Source organism: Cynocephalus volans, chromosome 5, assembly GCF_027409185.1.
Source record: "Cynocephalus volans isolate mCynVol1 chromosome 5, mCynVol1.pri, whole genome shotgun sequence".
Taxonomy (NCBI): Eukaryota; Metazoa; Chordata; class Mammalia; order Dermoptera; family Cynocephalidae; genus Cynocephalus; species Cynocephalus volans.
Window position 1 is genome coordinate 44830171 of NC_084464.1, and position 25142 is coordinate 44855312.

The 25142-nt window shown below is 43.0% G+C and overlaps 1 protein-coding gene across 1 annotated transcript; it reads left to right on the forward strand.

The window, feature by feature from the left end:
* Positions 1-907: 907 nt before the first annotated feature.
* Positions 908-9485, forward strand: LOC134377856 (HLA class II histocompatibility antigen, DP beta 1 chain-like). Its single transcript, XM_063096611.1, has 6 exons — positions 908-1067; positions 6193-6456; positions 7403-7684; positions 8229-8339; positions 8690-8713; positions 9017-9485. Exons 1-5 carry the CDS (start codon positions 968-970, stop codon positions 8707-8709), a joined length of 777 nt encoding a protein of 258 aa, XP_062952681.1. The 5' UTR covers positions 908-967; the 3' UTR covers positions 8710-8713; positions 9017-9485.
* The last annotated feature ends 15657 nt before the right edge of the window (positions 9486-25142 follow it).

Genomic DNA, 25142 nt, shown 5'->3' on the forward strand with positions numbered 1-25142 from the left:
AGAGAGTTTGAAAAAAATATTCACTATAAACATAACAATCAGATGCTTTGAAGGAGGTAGGGTCTTTGATGAGCTTTTTCATTTTCTTCCTCGTTTACTAGACTGTTTATATTTTCTATGGACTTTACTTTCCCAAAGCAATTTCAGGTCTATTTATCCAATTTGACCTTAAGAGTGATGTAGGTTATGTCAGCCACACTTCGAAGACAATGAATTGAAGTCCAAAAAAGGCACTGTCCTTAAAGTTGAATAATTACTTGGTAGTATAGCTAGTATGTCCCTATTCCCAGGTGTAAGGTCCCTAGACTGAGCCCTGCTGACCCTGATGACAGTCCTATGGAGGGACCATGAGTCCCCTGCTCCTCTCAGAACTAACAGACCTCTAGGAGAAAGAAAATACAGGTGGGTGATAACCCTAAACACTCCCTGAGCTGAGGTAAGGCAGGCAGGCTGCAGGACTCATTTTGAGTTCTGGGATGGATACTCTAATCTCTCTTACAAATCATGCCACTGAATGACCATTTACACACTGAGGTGGCACTTGCTGCACCCCAGATTATGTCCTGTGGGTGTGTGAGCTATGGCAGGGTTGGGGAATGATAATATCCATAGATGGGCCAGCAGAATATTTGAGATCACCTGCAGAGCAAAGAACACACATAATCTCTCAAAACCTCATCACTTACCCATTTGCTTAAAATGCGTATAACTGTCCTCTACCTATCATCTTAAGTGCATCACACACTTTAAGTTGTCAGACCTCTCACACTAACCATCTGCCCAGTGAGTGGTGACTCATATAAATCTCAGTGCCCATTGGTTCTTTTCTCAGAGTCTGTCCAATCCTAGGGAACACAGGAGACTACTTTGGTTTATGGTCTCTAATATTTCAGACAGGAGTTCTATTTAGTGAGTCCTTCATTCCCCGACTGCTGTTTTCTTCATTTTACCATCCTTTTCCAGCTCCATGATGATCCTGCAGGTCCCTGAGGCCCCCTGGACAGCAGCCCTGACAATGTCACTGATGATGCTGAGCAGCCCCGTGGTCCAGGGCAGGGCCACTCCAGGTAAGTGCTGAGCGGCTATTGCTGGAGGGCCTGGCTCAGGGAACAGTTCCTAGGGGCCTTTCCCTTCAAGGGCCCAGACTCTGGGACAGGCTGTGGGGGCTCCTGCCATAACCCAGAGTCCTTCCTTTCCAGCTAGAGAGTCAGGCTCACCTCATTGCTATTCAGCAGGCCTATTCTCTCTCCCAGGGACACAGCACAGTAAACAAGAGCGGTGCCAAGGGGTCAATATGCTTGTCTGTGGTGGAAAATGGGGTCAAGAGGTCTGGGATAACTTTGGAAGGACAAGGTTTCCAGAGCGAGAGGTCAGCAAGTTCTGCCTCCTGGGTGTCTTCATGTCTGCATCACAGCCTTGAGTGGAATTGGGCAGAGCGCCCTTGGCTGGGGGTGTCCAGCTCCAAGGATCACCCTGCTGATTCAGTGCTCAGGGAGAGGGCCTTCCATTCCCTAGGGCAGAATAGGAGCCTATGCCCCTTGGACAGTGAAGGCAAGACAGAGATAAAGGGGATAAGACAGGCTATGGCTCCAGCCCCTGAATGGATTCTTGCTGAAAGTAAGTCTCCATGAGGATAAGGTATGTGGAAAGTGTTGAGTGTAGCTTATCAGACAGCCAAGGAAAGAGTAACTAAAGGAAAACCTCTTCCTTATGCTGCCTCCCCACACCTCGTGTAATATTATGGCTTCTACAACCCAGTGTTTCTCTCCCAGTATGCTTCTTGACTTTCTAGTCCAAATTTACATCCAACACCATGAGAAGAAGGGTTGTAAGTAGGTATCTTAGTTTTCCATTAATGTCCACCTTTCCTTCATAGATCCCTCCTCTTTTAGACCCCTCCACACCCCTCCTAGGATATACTGTCCTTATCTCACTTCCTCATTTTCCAGGGGTAACATTATTTGAGTCTCCTGAGTCCAGCCCCTCAAGCCCCTGGGCCCCTCTCCTATTTCATCAGGTCCATTTGCTGAGAAGCGAGGGACAATTTGCCACTGATAGTCACAGAGGGCTGCTGAGAACCAACAAGCAGGACAGCTCAGCTGTGGGAACTGTGCTTCAAAATCCCAGGAATTGGAGAAGGATGAGGCTGGGAAGTGAAGAACCTGAAGCAGTGTTTGGACACTAAATAATGACCAGCAGGAAGTGAAGGACACAGCACCAGCATCCCATAGGACGAGTTGTTCTGTGGGATAACAGGCAGTGGTGGTAGTCCAGAGGCAGGGTGAACAAAGAGCAGCAGGATATGTGTGATGGTGGGAGGGGAGGCAGTGGAGGTGCAAAGGGTGGACTGAGGTTTGTAGGAGGAATGAGATGAGGATGTGTAGGCATGTGAGAAAGACTGAGGGTGGGTTACCAGAGCACCCTGCACAGCACAGATGTTCAACAAGAACCTGCTGGAGTCATGGGGGTATGGAAGTAGGGTAGACAGGACAGATTCTACGATTCCCTTCAAACTATTCCACCTCCAAACAGATCCCCAACTCAGGCTGTGCTTAAAGTGGCCGGGGGGAATAAAAGCTTGGTTGAAACAAACCCTGGGGAGCATGAAGTGAGGCAGCAGATGTGGCTAAAAGAAAACAGACTGATAAAGGCAACATCCTTTTGGCTCAGATAGACTTTAAAAATGAGCTTTTCATGGCTGAGTTTCCCATTACCACACCCTCTGCCCCAGGGCTTTGGGCCACACACTCCCAAGTCCTCCCTGCCACACCAGTGGGGCATTTGCAGAAGCTCAGTGTGCGTTTGAGTCTTTGCATACTTATTTTTTTGTCATTTTTATCCCCCGAGTAAAATCAGGATAAAAGAGAGGAGGGAAGACATAGTCAGCAATTAGCCAACAAAAACTTTTCAATAGTTAAGGTCTAGTCTAAATGGCACCTCCCCTTCAGATTCTCCAGTAGCCCAGGGACTGAACTGGTCCCTCCCTCCTATAAGTTTCTTTAGAATTTTGCACATATTAAAACAGATCACACATTGAAAAGAGGAAGGAACTAGCTTGTATTGAGCAGTACCAAATATAATGCTACATGTTTTACATATGGTAACTTATTTAATTCTCATAGCAGTTCTTCAAGGCAAACAGTGTTGTTACTATTTTACATTTTAAGAAATGGAGATTTAGAAGATTGTTTCTTGTCCAAGATCACATAGCAATAAGCCATAGTGCAAGGATTTGAATCCATTCCTGTAACATGTTCTTTTTCTTACACCATATTGCCTCCATTATATCCTCCTGCGATTATTATTATTATTTTTTTTTTAAAGATGACTGGTAAGGGGATATTAACCCTTGACTTGGTGTTGTCAGCACCACACTCTCCCAAGTGAGCCATGGGCTGGCCCCAATTATTTTTTTTAATACATCCTGTTATGAATGAGAAATGAATTCACTTAGGTCAGTGGTTTTCAAACTGTGCCCTGGGTAACTTAATTGTCAAGGGTTTCATCAATAGTATACAGTTTATCATACACAAAACATGAAGATTTCAAATTACACACACACACATATACATAAAACCACTCATAACTTATGTTATTTGATTCCATTAAAAAGTTAAATGCTCAAAAAAAAAAAAAACTATCTAGCCTGTTAGCTTAGTTGGTTAGAGTGCAGTGTTATAACACCAAGGTCAAAGGTTTGGATCCCTGTACCAGACAGCTGCCAAAAAAAAAAAGTTAAATTTTGCAAAAAAAAAAAAAAATTCAAAATTATTTTTCTAGACTGAAAAAAATGTTCCTTTATTGATAAATGAGAAGGAGAAACAAGGACTAACAGGTTAAAATGACAGGATACATGTTCAGAGTAGGGCAGTTGAATAGGGAGGGCAGGTGGCTGGCAGAAGGAGAAAGAGTCTGGACTAAAGAGGGCTGGGGTTGATGGGCCTAGAGATTCAGGGGCTGGGACCAAAGGCTGCAGGAAAGAAGAATATCTGAGCCAAGACGTAGAATCTGATCTTAGCATTGCCAGTAAAGACTAAAGGCTTTTATGGTGCCCCTGAGGCCAGCCCCACCCCTCCCCACTGTCCTCTGCCCCCAGCTGTGTAGCTCCTAGTGATGGCTGAGATAGTACAGAACTCACCAGATGAACCAAAGTTATTCTGGTCACCTCTATGGTGACAGAGGTAACAGTCAGATCACCCCGACAACCGCTCCCATCTTGCTTCTGGAAACTCCAGGCCTGTTTTCTTCTGCCCTCAGGACGGCTCCCCAATATTTGGAGCTAGAGTAGGCAGTACAGCTTCATCTGGGGCTCTGGGCTCCTAATCTTTGCTTTAACTCTGCCCAGTACCTCATAGTCTACCCCGACATTGTAAAAAATGGGTGAGCATCCTATTTAAAAACACAGTTGCTGCCCCACCACACTTGTACATTAGATGTGATCTCAGAAGTTGTGTTATTGATTGGATTTGGCATTTAAATTTCTGAGATTATTTTTATTTACGTATTTTTATTGAAACATAATTGGTTGTACATATCTGTGGAATACAGCATTGAATTTCTGATATTATTTTTAATGAAGTAACAGAGATTGCTATTTTTAAAATACACTTGGTTAGAGCACTGTGTTATAAGACCAAGGTCAAGGGTTTAGATCCCTGTAGGAACCAGCCACCAAAAATAAAAATAAAAATAAAATAAATAAAACACACTTAATAAACTTTTTAGAGTCCCCTCTTATGTTCCAGACACAACATTTATTTTATTTACTTATTCATTCATTCACTGATACAGAAAAATTTACTGAGCACTATGTTAAATGCCGGATATAAGAAGAAGACAGTAGGTATTTGCCTTGAAAAGCTAACTTGAAGAGGATGGGACAAATATACAAAACAACCTTAATTTCCCCAGTGTGACCAAGAACAGAGCAAGCCCAAAAAGACTCAGACAGAAGCAAAAAAAATGTTCTAGATCACTGTTACTTCTGTGTAGATATGCACCTGCCGTAGTGGTGGCACTCCCCAGAAGAACAGCATGTGGTAAAGGTTGCCACGTTTCTGTATATTAAAATTACATCATCAATGCCTCTAGGAACATGGAGTTCACCCCCCCAGGTCTCTGGTTTTTGTGATATTCATGGATTAGTGCACATTCCGCACCGTTTGAGATTTATACAGCTATGTTTGAAAAGTAAAAAGCACATTAACTTTCAGACTAGGACACCTGTCATGTATCAAGCTTTAAGAAATATTTCTGGGCCGGCCCGTGGCTCACTTGGGAGAGCATGGTGCTGACAACACCAAGTCAAGGGTTAAGATCCCCTTACTGGTCTTTAAAAAAAAAGTAAAAAGAAATTTATTTCCAAATTTTCGGCATGCAACACAACAAAAGCAAAACTGAGGTATATTCAATATGTAATAATATAGTGGTACATCAGGGAGAGCACCTAACTGTGAAAAGAGAAAGAACCAAGGGAAGGCTTCCGGGAGGATGTGCCATCTGAGCCGGGATTGTCACCAGGACGGCGGTGTCAGGCAGGGAGTTCAGGGAGAACAGCCTCACTCTCTATTTCCCCAGCTCCTCCTGCCCCTGCGGCTTCTCGACCTGAGGGACTTGCCCCTCTAGTGAGATTCCGCTCCTTCCTGTGACCCCACATGAATGATCTCCCCGTCCCCCAGCTGCCAGCAGCACTGGTCACCTTCTGCTCGGTGTGCGCGCCGTTCTGTAAAGCCCGCTGAGTCACCCCTTCGCGGTGAGCCACATTATGTCAGTAAATCCTCTCACCTCACGGGTGAGAAAACTGAGGCCTACGAAGGTGCTGCGGCCTCCCCGCGACCCCATCACTCGCTACTGGAAAAAACACTATTTTAGAATCTGACCCCGAGTGGGAAGATTCGGGGAACAGCTGACAGAGGCAGTCCGTGAACGCGGGGCCGGGCAGGAGAGGCTCCGCGCACACCGAGCTCGGCTACTCCGTCCTCTGCACGGGGCCCTGCGGGGCGGGCGGTGGCCACGGGCGTCCCGCGCTTGAGTCCCCGGGAGCGCTGAGCTGGAAGCGAAGGCGCGGGAGGCGGGAGGACGCGGGACGTCGCGGCAGCTCTGCTCGGCCCAGAGGGGCTCCGCGGGTGTGGGGGTCCCGCGGGAGTGGGGGTCGTGGCGCCCCCGGCTCAGCGCCGCCCCCGCTCCCCGCAGAGAATTACGTCTTCCAGGGACGGCAGGACTGCTACGCCTTTAACGGGACGCAGCGCTACGTGGAGAGATACGTCTATAACCGGGAGGAGCTCGTGCGCTTCGACAGCGACGTGGGGGAGTTCCGCGCGGTGACCGAGCTGGGGCGGCCGGAAGCCCAGCACTGGAACGGGCAGAAGGACATCCTGGAGCAGAAGCGGGCCGTGGTGGACACGTTGTGCAGACACAACTACGAGCTGGACGAGGCCGTCACCCTGCAGCGCCGAGGTGAGGGCTGCGGCCGGGGCTCGCGGGCAGCCGCGGGGGACAGACCAGGGAGCAGGGACGCCGGGCCCACCTAACGGACCGTCGCGAGGGGCGGGAAGGGCACTCTGCGGTTGGGGATTGATGGGGGAGCTTGTCCAGGGGAGCCAGGCGAGAACCTGTACTGGGCTGAGATGAAATGACGGCAGATGGATCGAGAGGCAAGTCCTCAGGAGTTGATCAGTCCTGGCAACTGACCGGTGCGGGGTGAGGGGAAACGAGGCACCGGGGTAACTTGCAGGGTGTAGTGTGGAGATGGAGGTGGTACCTCCAAGCCATGCAGAGAAGAAACACCGTGGGGAAGACAGTGGGTCTGAGGTCCCTGAGGGGCACCAGTGGACTGTCTCATGAACAGGTTTGTGGATATTACTTTAAATATGAAGATTTGGGGTTTCTGTAGAAGAGACCAGAAAGTATATAGGTTGTTTGCAGAATAACTCATGTCAAGCTTTAGCCATTTTCTTTATATTTTTATGAAATAATATTATTGGCTTAATAAACCAAGAGAATGCTATTGTCTGTACATCTTAATTTCGAGAAATTATTTGAGTGAATTTTACATCGTTTGCATCAAGATGGAGCATTGAAAAGATAGGTAATTTCATGTCTGATTAAATATTATTTGTCAAAATATTAAATTACAATTAGTTAATTTCTTATAGTAAAAATCTCCCCTAAATGTGCTGCAAAGTGCTGCCCTTGTCTCTCTCCTATTCTCAGAACTTATTAATTAATTCAAGATTATGCATAGTCTGCTTGAAGGTCTATTTCTCTTTTCAGTACCACCCTTATCCACTAGCCTAATTATATCATTCATATTTTAAACATCTAGAAACCAATTCCATAATGAACATGTCTAAGAAATAATTATTTCAAGTGCCATTTCATTTTTTTTCTTCCCCATTCCTAGTCCCACCTAGGGTGAACATCTCCCCCTCCAGGAAGGGGCCCCTGCAGCACCACAACCTGCTTGTCTGCCACGTGACAGATTTCTATCCAGGCAACATTCGAGTCCGATGGTTCTTGAATGAACAGGAGGAAACAGTTGGGGTTGTGTCCACCGAACTGATCCGTAACGGAGACTGGACCTTCCAGATCCTGGTGATGCTGGAAATGACCCCCCAGCAGGGAGATGTCTACACCTGCCAAGTGGAGCACCCAAGCCTGGACAGTCCTGTCACTGTGGAGTGGAGTGAGTTATTCACTGATGACCCTTCTAGAACCTACCTTCCGAAGAGCAAGGGATGCTCTGGCTCTGGGGTCCACCACCTTGTCTTAAGTGTCTGTGCACTGGAGCCATACCTACCCCTATCTTTCCCCTCTACAAGCCCCTGAGTGTGGTTCTGAGCTGGGGGCATGGATACTTGCCTGTCCCTGCCTGGCCTATGGAATCTTGAGGATTCAGGATCTTCCCCCTTGTTGGAGAATCTAGGGAATCAGGCAGCTTCCTGAATTGCCCTCATACATGGGAACTGTTCTCTTTCCTCAGCATTTTAGCCTGTTCTGAGTTATTTTGAGAGGCATCTGCCAGAATCAGCATTTTTCCTCTTGTTGAGGTCATACCCTAAGCTCCAGAATTGAGTGGGTGGGTCTTTCTAAATTCCTCCTTATCCAAGGTACATCCTCCTCACTGTACTCATTGCCAGTATTTACATCAGGCTCCACGATCTCAGACAGGGCTGAGGAGGGGTGCAGCTGGTGGAGGTGAGACTGACCCTGAGGTCTGTTCTTCCCAGAGGCACAGTCTGATTCTGCCCGGAGCAAGACGCTGACTGGAGTCGGGGGCTTTGTACTGGGGCTTATCTTCCTTGTAGTGGGCATCTTCATGCATATGAGGAGCAAGAAAGGTAAGAAAACCTGACTAACTCATCCATCTTGCATGATAAGGGACCAAGAAAGAAACTCAATGCCAGAGAGTTCTGCAGGCCACTGAAATCAGATTGTCAGGGAGCAAAGATGGCCTCTAGGGAGAGAGGAATCCGCAGGCTGGGATCTTAATGCCATCAGAGGCATGAGTTCTCTGGGTCCTCAAGCTCATGCTGGGCGTCCACTCAGTGATGGGTTGGTCTCCAACCAGCCCCTGTCCTAATTCCCAGTGGTAGGATCAGGGCAATGGAAGATGGGGTGGGAAAGTTTGTGTGATTGTCTAAGGTCTTTTTAATGGCTGAATACTTTCCCTTTCCTTCTTTCATTTCAGTTCAACGAGGATCTCAATGAACAGGTAATATTCATGCTTCGATTTTCTTTAGGGGCTGGGTTGTAGAAGGACTTGTAAGTCCTTTCATTTCATTGTGACTCTGAGGCACCTACTGGGAAGAAAGTCTCAGGCCTGAACGTCTCTTTCAACCTCAGCCCTTGGGTGAGTGTGAGGGAAGAGCATTACTTTACTCAAATGAGAAAAGAGGCCGAGATAAACTCTGTTTTCTATCAGGCTAAGATTCAGTCTGTCACTAAAATTTTCCTCTCCTGGGACTTAGAGGAAGAGTGGTTGGCAACAAGGGATAACTTTTTTTTACCCCCACAGGGTTCCTGATCTAACCTAAAGGACTATGCGTGCCTTGGAACAAGTATTTTTCTGTGTTTCTTTCGTCCCAGAGGCTGGTTCTGGGACAGACTGCCAGCTTCCCAAGAGAATGTCACTGCAAGTAATTGCTCGGAAACCACTTTTGGCTCTTTGATTCAATGCACAGTTTCTCTTATGAGGCCTCCAACCAAGTTCTCTTCTCCTCAGCTCTATAAATAATCAAAATCCAATGTTACTGTCTGTTTTCTTTTAAGAATATGCACCAAGTCATACCTGCCATTGCTTTTGTTTGAGGGTTTTGGGAAAGAGTAGGAGTTAATGAAGAAGTTCATTGTGGTTTATACATATGCAAGAAGAAAAACAGGAAAATGGGGATATCCTAACTAATGGAAAGGGTGGCAACTGGATATGGACCTCCTCCAAATTTGCTATATTTCACTGGACTGCCCCATGTTCGTGTTTACTACCTTCATCCATGTAGGTCTGAGGCCATCACTCCTAGTCATTCAAGGACGAGCAGACCCTGAATTCTGGGTTATACAAACCATATTCACATAGCACTGATTCAACATATTAAGAGCATGTTTTACCATTACCATTAAGAAATCAAATTAAGATAAGAATTAATAATTAAAAATCAGAAATATAATGTACGTTTTAAGCATTTTCTTTGCATACCATGATACTCTTTAAAACCACACATGGTTTAACCTTATTTAGTGCATCAAGTTATAGAAGATAAAGACTTATCGTCTGTCTGTATTCATCAGACCACCCAGACCTCTTATCTTAGTAATTCAAACAGTGAGAAATGCATCTAATTGCTTAAAAGGCTCAAAGCAATAGATGCAACACTCTTTTCCAAAAAGGCCTGCTTTTACAATCAAAAATGATCATGTGTTTTGTGTTTCAAATTATCTTTTAGTCAAGATAGAGGACACTTTTGGTCTACGTTTTCCTTTCTGAGTAGAGTACAGGTTATTACCTCCTGGTGCATATAATGAATGCTCAGCAGCTCTCTGACACACCCGTTGCTTCCCTCTCCCTGGCTTCTTACAAGCAGCTTCTAGCCCTTGTGTGCCCCTGGACATCTATCCCTGGTCAGTTCCCACAAGCCACTGTGCTCCTCTGACACAGCTCCCCTCCTAGTTCACACCCTGCATCTGGGGACCAGCTTTCCCCATTTCCAAGAGAGGTCAGGGCTAAAGGTGCACACTTGGACGTCACTGACACAGAAGTAAGTATAACTGGGGTCTGCAGAAAGTGAGGATGCAGAGAGTCCAGGAAGAGAAGCCAGGGACATGGAGAATCAACCAGGTCCTATGGAATCTGTTAAATGCATCTGCAGTGCCGCAGATCGAGCCAGACAGTGAGGAGAAAATGAGGCAGCGCAGGGCAGAGAGGAGCTCTGAATCCAGGACTTGTTTCCTTATCCCTGTGGAGAGAGAAGGGGTGGAAGTGAAACAGCTTGAGGGGGCTCAGCCAACCAGAAAATGTCCTCAGAGGCATCTCTGTGGCTGGGTATAGAGGATGCTAAAACCGCTGGGAGGGGAAGTGGGAGAATTCTCAGAGGCCAGCACACCCCAGAAAGCCCAGCCTATCGTGAGGTTTCGGAATAAGTGAAGGAAACTACAACGGAGACATCATAATCATCTTCTTGATGGGGTTGTTTGGAAATACATTATTATTCAAGTTGATCCTTGAATATGTTTTATTTGTAGTTATAATTTTGTTTTCTTTTTTTTTTTTTTTTTTGGTGGCTGGCCAGTACAAAGATCCACACCCTTGACCTTGGTGTTATTGTTATTTGTAGTTACTTTTAAGAATGGGTAATTTTTCTTCATAATTTCATGTTGATTCTTTGTGTCATATGGGCATTCATTTCATTGTTATCAAATATATTTACCCTTTTATATTTTTGATAATTTTGAGGGAATTCTTTGATGTTTCTACACATATAAACAGAATGCAAAAAAATATTTAATTATTTCATTTCTAATTATTCTGTATATTTCTTCTTCCTCCAAGAATGTGGTGACACAGACACCGTTATTTTTATCTTGTATATAAGAGGGATTTCTCTAATATTTTCCTATTAAATGTAAAATTCACTCTGTTTATAAATTCTTTATTTTATTATAGATTGGTGTAGAGCTATAGTAAGAACCCCTGGTATTTATTAATAAAATTATAGAACTTATATTATTAAAATTAATAATATGTTATAAGTATTAATCCATTTTCTGCCACTTCTAACAGAATACCTGAAACTAGATAATTCAAAAAGAAAAGGAATTTATTTTTTACAGTTTTAGAGGATGAGGGAGTCCATCTGATGACTCTCTTATTGGTGAGAACTCTCTACAGAGTCCCACACAATTGCAGTATATCACACGACAAGAGGCTGAGCAAGAACACTTCAACATGCTCACTTGCTCTCCGTGCCACCAGTCCACACCCATGATAATCCATTAATCCATTTATGAGGGCAAGGCCTTCAAGTTCCAATCACCTCCTCAAGGACTTACCTTTCAACACTGCCACATTGGGGATCAAGCTTCAATGAGGTTTGGGGGGACATTCAAATCACAGCATTATGTTTATTCAGTAATTGTTTTTATTGCTTTGAATTAGCCTTGCATTATAATGATTAATTTTTTTTTGCATTAAATAATCAACATATCTTACTGTGCAAAGCTCTGTTTTAAGAGACTCACAGATACTGAGTATTATCCAAATTAGTTTTCGTAATAAATAAGTGACATAGGCTCCATACTAATTTCTATTCTACAGGAAAGAAAACTAAGACATGGCAGATTAAATAACTTATCCACAGTCAGCCAGGAAGTAGCAGAAAAAGGGATTTACATGAAACAGGGAATTTCACTCTAAACCTGTGCTATGACCACATTACTATATTGCATCCTCATTCGAATAGAAAAGTTAAATAATTTTACATGATTTCATTCAATTTATCAACACTTTAAGTACTTCATAAATTTGTGGGAACTTGTATTCTTTCTGTTATTTTGTCTCCTAGTTGAGATCCCCTTACCAGCTAGTCACCAAAAACAAAAACAAAACAAAAAAACATTTTGTGTCTTAGGTTTTGTGTTTAGGCAGGACTGTTTTTACCGCATACCAGGAACTACCTGTAAATTTGTTTGTTGGGAATCATTTGGTGTTTAAAATTTCCAAAAACTGTATTCAAATGCAAAGAAAGGATGGTCCTCAGAGTTTTGAGGTAGGGAATGTCATCCCCCTAGGTCTTCAGCACACTGAGCAGGACTTGCTCTGTCCCAGACCATGCCCCGGCAAGGGGGATGGCCATCACCATGAAGGTGGTATCAGATTCCCTGGGATCTGTTCCAGAGCAAGAAAAACATAACATAACCAAGCCTCAGGAGGCACCAGTAGCGCAAAATGAGAATCCCTTTCCTCATACTGTCTTAAGCTAATCTTCCAACTCAAATGATCAAATGCTTTATACCAAACCTCTGCCTGTGAGTAACAATTCCTGCTAATTGATTTCTTTTTCAGAATCTAGCTACACCCAGGCGCTGGAGGAGGCTGCCCTGGCTCATGTTCTCTGATATTTTAGGAGTGAGCCTGTGTGAGAAAATCCATGTTTTTCCTTCTGTGCTCTCACTCATAACACTCAGTACTTCTGGTCACCAAAATATGTGGAGGTTTTCCCCACACCAAATGTCTTAGTCCATTTTCTGTCTCTTATAACAGAATACCTGAAACTGGGTAATTTATTTTGAAAACGATTTATTTCTTACAGTTTTGGAGACTAGGAAATCTAAGGTCGAGGGGGCACAGCTCCTGAGGGTCTTCTTGGAGGGGACTCTGAAGAGTCCTGAGTCAGCACAGGGTATCACATGGCAAGAGGGCTGAGCACGCTCACTTGCTTGCTAAGGTCTCTTCCTCTCCTTATAATGCCACTAGAGCCACTCCCGTGATAAGCCATTAATCCACTAACCCATTAATTCATCACAATCCAAACACTTCCTAAAGGGCTTGCCTCTCAATACTGCCACACTGGGGACTGAGTTTCAGCATGAACTTTGGAGGAAACAAATATTCAAACTATAGCAGCAAGCAATTCTCCAATTCTCTGCAGACACCAACTTTGTGTCATATAATTTAACTCGGTTCTGACACTACCTGGAGATGGTGCAGATCCCACAGGTTAAAGTCTTAGTCCCTTAAGACTGCCCCCACTTCAGATGCCAATTGCAAGTCCAGGTTGTCACCTGTGCTTCTGACTGGTTGGCTGTAAAATCAGAGGGTGCCACAGTCCCCTCTTCGGGTTTGATTATTTGCTAGAATAGATACAGAACTCAGAAAAACAGTTCACTTACTAGATTGTCAGTTTATTATAAAAGGCTACAACTCAGGAACAGCCAGGTGGAAGTGATGCATAGGACAAGGTGTGGGAAGGCGAGTGAAGCTTTCACGCCCTCCCAGGGCTCACCACCCCCCAGCACCACCACGTGGTCAGCAACTTGGAAGTTCTCTGAACCCTGTCCTTCTGGCTTTTTACAGAGGCTTCATTACGTAAGCATTATTGATTAAATCCTTGGCCGTGGTGATTAAATCAATCTCCAGTCCTTCTCCCTTCCCCGAGGTTGGGGGCAGGGCCTAAAAGTTCCAACCCTCTCCTGGTTGGTTCCCCCAGCAACCAGGCCCCCATCCTTAGGGGCTTTCCAGAAGTCATCGCACTACCATAAACTCAGGTGTGCTTGAAAGGGGCCTGTTACAAATAACAAAGGACACATATCTCACACCTTCATCACTCTAATCACTTAGGAAATTCCAAGGGTTTTAGGAGCTCTGTGACAGGAACAGAGGACGAAGACTAAAATATTTCTCACTCCATCACAATATCACAGAGCCCCACTGAGTGAAAGCTGCTCTGACTGCTCTCAGCCCTGTCCTATCCCAGGTTCCAGGATACTGGCCCTGTGGGTCACTGAGGGCACCTGGGTCGCAGCTCTGATAGTGTTCTTGGTCATGCTGAGCTCCCCTTTGGTTCAGGGCCAAAGGTACCAGGTGCGTGCACAGGTACTTGCTGCTCTTGGAGGGCCCAGCTTAGGTGAATGACCCCCATGGAGTTTTCCCTGGTTGGTCTACTGCCTAGGAAAGGCTTTGGGAATCTGATATTACCCAGGGGAGGAGGAGATCAGTGTGTAAGTCTGTTGGGGACAACGGTACCTGGTGGTCTGGAATGATATTAGAGGGACAAGGCTCTCAGAGAGAGTCATCATGATTGTATTTCAACATCAAACATTTAAAATGGGAAATTATGGTTAGTCTGGAATGTCCAGGATCCCAAGATCACGTTGCAGAGTCAGTGCTAGAGGCCCCGTCTGCAGAACCAGCAGGAGCCCCCATCCCTTGAATAGCAATGGCCTGAGGAGCAGAGAAGTGTAAAGAGGACAAGCTGTGGTTACCGGCCAACAGGATCCCTGCTGCAGCTGACTGTCCCTCACTCCACAACCTGATCACACCACACGAGGACAGGGCCAGAGAGGAAGTAAGAAACAGGAAACGGCCTCCTCCCTGTGCAGTCCCTTGTAGCTATTTTAATATTATGACTTCTAGGTTCCTGTATCAAATCCTCACAGCACCTCTTAATTTCTAGTTTCAATTTACCACCAAGACCACATGAAATAGAATTGTGATGTTTATGTCAAACTCCCCCACTTCCCTGTCTCCATCTCTAAAGCCATCTCCACTTCTTCCTGACGATCTGGTTCTCTCGTGCTACTTCCCCAATTTCCAGGGGTAATAGCATTGGAAACTCCTAAATTCATCTGCTCAAATTCCATCCTATTGGATACATTTCTCACATCGAGGGAAGGGGAAATTTTTCTGACATTTATCGCTTACAGCGGCAGAGAATTGGACAAGAACAGCTCAGCTGTGGAGCTTATGCCTGCAGACAAGAAAGGAAATGGAGAAGCTTGAGACTTAGAGGGCAGGAGGGGGCTGTGGAAGCAGCCGGGGAGATGGGGCGATGCCCCACAGGAGGGAGAGGCGAGATGGTGCAGGGCGGGCATGGGAGCAGCTATTCTGGAAAGGAAGGGGCAGTGGTGGACATTCATATGAACACACTGGAAATCAGGCTTGGAGCTCCTGTGGGGTGAATAGTGAGCAGAGTGGTGGTGGGAGGGGTGGAGGTGAGGTGGAGAGGCCAGCGGGTTCCGATTAGTAAGAGGAATGAGTTGAGGATTCTTCAGTGTGGGAGGGAGAGAGCAGGCGCAGAGCTCTCTGCACAGTTTAGATGCCAGGGAGCTCATTGCTTTGTGAAATGTGGAGCCAGGAAACATAGTGCAAACAGGCTGGGCACATTCCATCATTTCCTTCTTATGCCTCCAACTCCTCAGGGTTTCTTCCACTGATGGAGAAGAAAAGAGGTCAAGAAAGGAGAATAAAAAGAACCACAGTGACTCCATCTTTTTTAACTTAATTGACTTGTTTTCTTCTAGACCAAGAAGCTGACCCTTCATTAGAGTTTACGACTTGACAAACAGACTCTTTTCATGGAAGTTTGTTATCACCAAACATATTAGTCTGTTTTTGTTGCTTATAACAAAATACCTGAAATGGGAATTTATAAAGAAACAGTATTGCTTACAGTTCGGAGGCTGGCGAGTCCAAAGTCCAGGGAACACTTACGGCAAGGGCTTTCTTTGGTGGTCACTTTACAGCAATGCAGGGTGTCACATGGCAAGAATGGTGGGGGGAGAGATAGCTCCTCATGCGCTGTCCTTATAAAGCCCTCAGAACCACGCCCACGGCCACCCTCACACCATTTACTAGGGCATGGTCCTTACAATCTAATCACCTCTTCAAGGCCTCACCTTTCAATTACCGTAGCTGGGTTTCCCACCCTCTTAACACTGTCACAGTAGGTAGCACCAAGCCTCCAACACATTAAACTTTGGGGGGACACAATTCAATCCATAATATCAGGAAACCTATTGTGTAGATAAGCACAGGTAACACTGTTTAGAGAAATCCTGGGAAGACAGGATGTGTCAACCTGTTAAACATATGAAAATTACTTATGAATTAAACAGCTTGGATTAGAATAGCCAAGAATACTGTAAAAGGCCCGAGAAACCATTTGTTCAAAATGTCATAGTCAGTTATCCATTCCTTCTTCACACAATGTTCGGAATTTGTTTTACTGCTTAGAATTTCCTGAACTTACACTATAAAACTTGCTCACTTTTTCTGCTTGTTGGGCAGACTGACTTCTCACATTGAGAGGTGATCTTGTGAGAAATGTCCTCACCTGTCCAATGCCAAAGGATGGACTCGGAGACACGAGGTGTGGCAAAGCGATACTTTAATGGCAGTCTTGCAAGATCGGGTGTCTGCTGGGCAGGCACGCCAGAAATGGTTAGTTGAGCAATTTATTCCCTAGTGCACAAGTTCCTCCCCCAGTTCCTCACTGGCTGAGTACTATGGGGCACACAATCTTCCTGGACATCACCTAAGTTTTGTTACTTCCTTATAAGGCATTTATTGTCCCCTTCCCTCTGGTGGGAAGGGGTGGGCCCAGGACAAGCCTGTGAAAAAGGCCGCCAGGAGTCCTGAGGAGGAAGAAGAACCAGGAAGTAAAAGAACAAGGTGACCAGCCACCACCTTGAGAAGTCACCCTCGGGAAAGTGGACTGTCAGGTATCACACCGCAAGATAGTCAAGCAACTCTTGTTAAGCTGTTCTGGAAAATGAATCACTTAGGATATTTTCCCACAGTCTTCCCCATTTGCAAATCTAAATAAAAGCCACACTTAAATTTCCTCACAGAATGAAGTCCTTTGCTTTAACGCACCTTCCAACACTGAAAAAGGAGAAAGGAGCAAAAAGGGAAGGGATGGCTTAAAGGAGTGAAGCTGAAATTGTTGAGAAAACACTAGTGACCTTTGGAACATGGCTAAAGGAAACATTCAGCTCAAGGGTGCAACAGATTTGTAGCTCTCTGGAAAAATCCATTGTTCAGGGCATTCACCGTCCCAGTATTGAAACCCTGGGCCTCCACCCTATCACCCCAATAGCAGCAGAAGAGGCCTGAGGGGTTGTGTTTTTGTTCACTCCTTTTCTTACATCTCTTAATGAAAGAAGAAGTGGAAAGAAACAGACTATCGGGCCGGCCCATGGCTCACTCGGGAGAGTGTGGTGCTGATAACACCAAGGCCACAGGTTCAGATCCCGTATAGGGATGGCCGGTTCACTCACTGGGTGAGCGTGGTGCTGACAACACCAAGTCAAGGGTTAAGATCCCCTTACCGGTCATCCTTAAAAAAAAAAAAAAGTCACATCCATTATGGATGTGAGAACCACATCCATTACTCCATGAATGAATTGATCCATTTACCAGGGCACAGTCCTCACAGTCTAATTACCTCCCAAAGGCCCCAGCTTTCAATTACTGTAATAAGACTTCCCACCCTTTTAATACTGTTATGGTGGATATTGTTTCCAATACATGAACCTTTGAGAGATACATTTGACCCATAGCACTATCTCAAACATTACATGTCTCTTGGAACAAGCACTTCTGATATTTCTGTTGTCCAGCAACCTCCAACCTTCAAAAAGGACATTACAACTGAATTGTGCCTCTGACACCAGTTTCTGAGTCTCTGCATTTTAATTCAATGTTCTTTCTCTTTCTCAAGTTCTCCAGTCTATAGAGTGTTCTTTCCTGAGGAACGTAAATCACCTAGATATGATGTTATTGTCTGCCTTTCTTCTTGAGAGGGAGGAAAGGGTCATATGGCCATGTTTATCTTGAAGGCTTTGGTGACCATTGGGACTGGTGAATAGCCTGGGGTTAAGTCACTGTTGCTTTAGCCAGGCATGGAGAAATAAACTTCTTGATTGTGATCAATTCTCCTTAACTCTCCTTATTGACTAGAAGTCCAACTGATAGAGAACCTCCTAGAATTTGCTTTATTTCATTGTAGATGCCCAAATTTATGTTATGCCAACACCAGCAAGGAGTGGGACCATCACTCCTAGTAATCCCAGATAGTTACTGAGCCTGGCTTTCGCTGCTGAAAGATATATAGGACTGATAAACCATGTCAATTATTAAGAATATATTTTCCAAATATAAAAGTCAACATAAGATCCCAGTTTGTATTATTATTTGCATCGTTTCAGAGACAGACTTATCCCATAATTCTGTGTTCACCTGATCACCCCAACTCCCTCCCTTGTGAGTAATGTAATGGGAAGTACACCCCCAGTTTCAAAAGTCAAAGACTGGGTATATCAGCTTTTTCAGACATAGGCCCGCTTTTAGAATACAGCATGTTTCTATAATGATTTTTATAAATCATTTTAATTGATGTCTGAGACCAAGACAGAAGAAGTCTTATTTGCTCCAGTCATTTCATGGGTGTGCCACCAAAGTCCAAATTTTATATAATAGTACTCAAGAAAACTTCTAATTGTTATAATACTCATAGATTAATATCAATTTTCAAAAATAGCAGGGCCTTAACCAAGCTTAAAGGGTTTTCTTTTCCTAACTGAAGAAGTTGGATGTGACTACCAGAAATCATTTTGATGAAATCTGTCCATAAATTATGATAAGTCAGGTTTTGGTGAGTTTGTACATTACTAGATAAAATACCAAATAGGGGACTGTGTTGGGGATCCCCAAGACCTCACCAGGTTAGATGATTCACGAGGAGGAGTCACAGGACTCAGCAGATAGTCATACTCACTGCTATGATTTATTACAGTAAAAAGATACAAAGCGAAATTAGCAAAGGGAAAAGGCACATGGAGGCAAGTGACAAAGTCTAGGAGAAACCAGACACAGGCTTCCAAGGACCCTCTTCCATCAGAGTCACACAGGACACGCTCAATTCCTCCAACAACAAGTTGTGATGACATGTAGAATATTGTCTACCAGAAAAACTCCTAAGAGACTCAACACTAGGGGTTTTTACTGGGGCTTGTGTTAGTCAGAATTTTTCAGAGAAACGGAACCAATAGATATATATACTGCAAGTAGACATATGAGAGGGTATTTATTATGGGGATTTGCTCACTTGATAATGGAGGCTGAGACAACTCAGTATACACCATCTGCAAGCGGGTGAGCCGGGGAAACCAGTAGCGTGACTCAGTCCAAGTCCGAAAGCCTGAGAACCTGGGGGGCCACTGGTACGAGTCCCAGAGTCCAAAGTCCAGAGAACCTGGAGCTCTGATGTTTAAGGGCAGGAGAAGATGGGTGTTCCAGCTCCAGAAGAGAAAGAGAGGGAATTTTTCTTTCCTCTGCCTTTTTGTTCTATCTGGGCCCTCAGCTGATCAGACGGTACCCACCCACACTGGAGGAGGGAGGATTTTCCTTACTCAGTCCACAGATTCAAATGCCAGTCTCTTCCAGAAACACCATCACAGACATATCCAGAAATAATGCTTTACCAGCAATCTAGGTATCCCTTAATCCAGTCAATTTGATGCCTAAAATTAATCATCACGTAGTACACACCAAAGTTCCAGACTCCCAGAAGGAAAGCAGGTGTTCAGCATAAACCATAGTTTGTTCAGACAGTTTAGACATAGTGAGCCATTCTTATCAGTGCTGGGAATGGGGAAAACCCTCCTGAAATTCAAGTTCGCAGATGCCAGCCAGGGCCAACATTATAAGCTGGCGTTTCAAATGACAGCAATAAGTTCTGATATGTTAACTCCTCTGCACAGGAGCAAACCATCCATTTTGTTGACAATTTTCAAAATAATGTGATTGTCCATTTTTATCAAAGAAAGTCGTACATTGATACAGAAGACTCTCTTAAATCCTACTTTTCTGGAAACAGTGGTAATTACAGAAGACATAGGGCTAAATTCATAACATTATTTTTTACTCTGAAATTATTATTACAAATATCTTATGAATCCTGTTGGTACTTAAGCAGGTTTTAAAAAGCTAAAGTTACAAACCAAGAATACAGATAAAAGTGTTCAGTGAAATTTTTAATTTTTGCTGCATGTGATGAGAAATTACACAAACTTTCTATCCTGTGATATTTCTTTTTGTGTGTGTGTGTAATAATGAATATGCAAAATAAAAGTAAAGAAAAAGTAAGCCCGCACCCCCACCCCCACCCCGACCCGGTCCCAGAGAGTCCCACAGCCTCCATTCCTGTGATATTTCTTGTAGAGACTAGGGGCAGCCCATTTCTCAGTGCCCCAGATGAAAAAAAGAAATTATAATTTGATATATCCACTGTCAATCATCTAGGTAGAAATGAGGGGGACAGTCTACTTTGTCCCCAAAGAACTTCACATCCAAGGGGTTTGGCTGTGAATGAGCCTCTCATTGCCTGCATTGCCTGACAGAAGCTTCACTAGTTGGGATCTTGAGAAGAAAGAAACACACAAACAAGCAAACCTCATTAGCAGAGGGCAGAGAATCCAGTGTTTATAAGTCCTAATGATTAATTTAATATTATCTTGAGTCATAATTAAAGGACTAAGTTTAACAACGATTTTGACTGACATCACAACGCTGGTTGAAATAGGAAGGAATTGGACACATCACTAACAGACATGTAGACGGGATATCTGAATAAATTCTGATCCACGATTACCAGGGAATACTGCACAGTTCCTGAGGTGGGGGGTGGTGGGTCTATGTGTACCCACATGGAAAGGTATCAAGGAACCATTTAGGTGAAAAGCACATTGACAGTCTGTCTGCCTTGAGGAGCTCATTTTTACAAACTACATCTATAGACATAAGCATGCATATACACATGTATGTAAATGAACATGTGCATGAGAATGAGACAGACAGCCTGACAGAGACAGAGAGACTAATGAGAGAGACAGAGCCCGAGAGATGTGACCAAACCACTAACAGTGATCAGCCCTAGTGGGTGGGACTTTCAAGTCATTTATCTCTCCTGTAGGTAATATTTAAACATTTTTATAAGGTGCATATTTTTATAATTATAAAGAGATTAACATCATATTAAATACTATCCATTTATCACTCACCTATCAGATAAAGTGCATTACCTAGTTTTTATATTAAAGGTGTTTATTACAAAGACAAAAGATATTTATAGTGAAATAAAGACTTCAGTACCAATAAAGAATAAAATAAAGAACATAGTCCTTCCACCCAGAAATAAATAAATAAATAATATTTTGGCTGATATCTGACTTTAGAGTCCTAAACTTTTCACCCTCTGCTTTATGAAAAGAACCGATAGATTAATCTAGAGTTTGACAAGGAGAAGAAGGCCTCCGTGATCTTCTGTTTGGCCAAGAATTCTGTTATGGCGTCCTCAGGGTACAGCCATGCAGCTGTGAGACAACTCCAAATTCTCACCATTGAGTCAAGTTGTGAAGCTCACCTTCTTGCGGTAGAAGATTGTTACATGGAAACATGGCAGGTAAATAATATACCTACCCTTTTTCCTTTCCCTTTTTACTGGACAGTTGCAGAGAATAAAAACTGTAGGTTGTTTTTAAATGTCATGAGAAACATTCTAAAGTTTTTGAGAAAAAGGCCAGATGAATCATTGCAAAGAACCTGAATTTAAGATGAATCTAACTTTAGAGAATATGAAATTATCTCCACCTAGTGGTCAACATTGGAATCCAGACTTGGAACAAGAAATAAGGGAATTTGTCAACAACTTGGGAATTCTCCAACATTCATTACAAAAAAGTTATAGAAAAACGGAGGTATGCAAAAAGACATGAATAAAAATAAATATGACCAAACAGATAGGCTTGGCAGCACCTAGACTCCTGTGGTTTGGCTATGCTTTTAACAGCAGCTGTGAAAATATGCTAAGCGTTGCTATGTTGCCAAACTGCTCTAATTTTATATATATATACTTTTTTTTTTTTTTTTTGGTCTCTGCTGGTGCCTCTCTTTGTCAATGCAATTGAGAGTCTGGCGTGCCATCTGCACAGTGGCTGTGACTGCTGCTATAGAGACTAGCTTATTTTGCAGCAGCCATGGCAATTGTTGTGCCATGGCGGGCTACCCGCGTGACAATGATGTTTTTGCTGTGCTCTTTACCTGGTTGCAGCTGGGTTTGGCTTCCCCCGGCTCCACACCTCAGGGCTCCGGTAATTATATTTTTAAAAAATTGATTTTTTTTTTAAATGGTAACATCAGAGGATACAAAATTTCAGAAAGACAAGAGGAATAAGTTTGTGACATCTATTGTGCAATATGGCAACTATAGTTAATGACAACGTATTGAATACTTGAAAGTAGCTAAGAGAATAGGTCTTAAGTGTTCTCACCACACAAAATATATTAATTAGCTTGTTTATCCATTAAACAATGTACACATAAATCACGAACACCACAAATATGTACAATTTTTATTTGTCAAGTTAAAAAAGAAAAGAAAAAAAGAATTAAACAAATATATCCATTTTTGTTGCGCAGGTGTATGAGAAAGTAATCAATAAAAGACTTCTAAAATCGGACTGGCCGGTTAGAGCGCAGTGCTGATAACACCAAAGTCAAGGTTTCGGATCCCCTTACTGCCAACCGCCAAAAAAGAAAGAAAAGGAAAACAAAAGAGACTTTAAAATATATTGTTTAAAAAGTACAAACAGAAGGCAAGCCTTCAATATCCACTTTGGAAAGAAGAATGTGCACATAAGTAGAGAGTCCTGGTGTGTGTAAAGAAGGTGTGATCATCAAAGACCACCCCGAGCAGCGCTGTCCAGCAGAAGTTTCTGCTCCCATGGGAATGTTCTCTATCTAGCTGTCCAATTGAGTTGCCCCTAGCCACAGGTGGCTCCTGAGCACTTAAATGCTAGTGGCTGGTGCAGCCAAGGGGCTGAAGTTTTTATTTAATTTCATTATAAATTATTTAAATTTATCAAAATCATATACAAGAAAAAGTCTCTTTCCCACCTCTTATACCACAGCCACCCAGTTCCTAAAATTACCAGAGATATTTCATGCATATAAAATTACATATGTATATATAGTCCTCCTTTTCCCTGAATGGTAACTTACCATACACTTCCTTCTGCCCCCTGGATGCCAGCGTTTGGTGTATATTGATGCATGCCTACACAGACTGTACAGTGTATCCTCAGGAAGTGTCACAATAAAATGCTCTGCTTAAAGAAAAAAAAATCATTTAAATTTAAATTATTATAGCCACACGTGACTAGTGGCTACCATACTAGACAGTCAGAGTAGAGTTAAGAATCTCTGTCTTTAGAAAGGTAGGCCCCCTCTGAGTAGCTTTTAATGAATGCAGAACCATCTGCAAGAGAAAGTGCTAGAGAATTGAAAAAATGAAAAAGAATTTGAGAAACCAGGAAGCATGGAGATAAAGTGTCTGGTTATGGCTCATTAGATTTGGAGATATCAGAATCCCAAAACCATAATAGACCCCCTAGCAAGTTAATAAAATTACAAAAGAAGGTTACGGAAGGATCAAAAGCAGTCCAGTTCTAGCAGATACAGAAGCTACAGCCATAGAAATAATCTTGGCACACCCTCAACTCGTGCAGTTTAAAAATGCTGGGAGTCAGGCCAAAGGAGAAGACCAGGACAAAGAGCTTGTAAACTTTAAGAACACATTTCTCTAAGTACATGCAGAAAGGGGGCATTTCAACACCTCCTTTGGTTCATTCTCTGAATTTAAGGAGCTTTGCCCTAAAGCCAGATCCTCACAGGACAGGATGAATAGCCCCAATGTCCTCCTCTCCAGATATGTTATGACGTTAGTGTCTGGAGACACTCTACACTCTAGTTAGAATGTTTTGAACAAAGAACAATATTTAAGAACTCTTGAAACTTTGGGATATAGGATCAATGGCAACTTTCAATCAGGAAACCCTAATCTACTAAGAAGGGCTATTTTGAATATTGGGGTATGTGGAGGAGAAAGGATCTAAGTTGGTAGATGGTGAAGACATTAATGGGGGATCAAGAGAACGGAGAAAGTTTCTATGGTGATTTCATCTGCCCTGGGTATGTTATTTGAACTTACTATTGCAATTCTGGGAACTGGAAAAGCTCCTACTTAAATGAACCCCTGAAATTCCTCTTCCCCACAAAATAATGTAAACAAGAAACAGTGTCACGTACCTAGGAGGGTATATAAAATAACAATTATGGTAAAGTAGTTGGAGAAACTTGAGATAATCCCTCTGACCAATAGTACTCGTTAGCAATTCATTTTGGTCAGTCAAAAGGTAGGTTGATCTTGGAAGTTAACTGTGAATTACAACAATATTAGGAATAATAGCTAATTCTGAAGTAGTATTTACTAAATACAAGGGAGTGTTCTAAGCACTTTACATGTATTTAACTCATTTAGTTATAAAAAATATGTAAATTGTGTCCAGCACTGTACCTGATATCCTTTCCTTAATAAAAGATCTTGCTAAATCAATCCTTGATTAAATCTGGCTGATGCATTTTTTCAATACCAATAAATTATTTTCACCACCAACAGTTTGCTTTCACTTGGCAGCCGCAACAAGTCACCTTTACTATATTGCCACAGTAAATTCTGCCACCCTGAGACATAATCCAATAAATAGAATGTAACAGATGACCTAAATCCAATTCAAATATTAAAATTGTTCATTACACTAATAACGTATTAACCAGGGATAACTTGAAAAAAATTGTGCCCATGAGGAACTTTTTAGGGTGATAGAAGTATTCTTTATCTTGCCTTTAGTGTAGTTACATGATAAATATGTTTGTCAAAACTCGTGGAACTGTACAGCTAAGAAGGATAAATTTTACTGTATATAAATTATCTCAGTAACCTGATTTTTTATAAATGCAACTGCACCCAAAAATTCTGTATTCTTTTATTGATTTTATGAGTAAAAGAAATGGATAAAACGTAAAAACAGCAAAAATAACAGTAAGACTTTTGGGGAGAAAAATTCTGCCTAAGACCAGGCGAAAGCCCTTGCCCTCAAGACCCTCTACCTGAAAAAGAAAAACAGAAATTAACTAGCATGTTTGAATTCTGAAGACTGTATATCCCACATCTGTATTATACTTGGGTCTCTTCATCAATTACTAAAAATGAATCCAAAGTTATGTGGGTCTTTAAACAGCAAGATGCCTC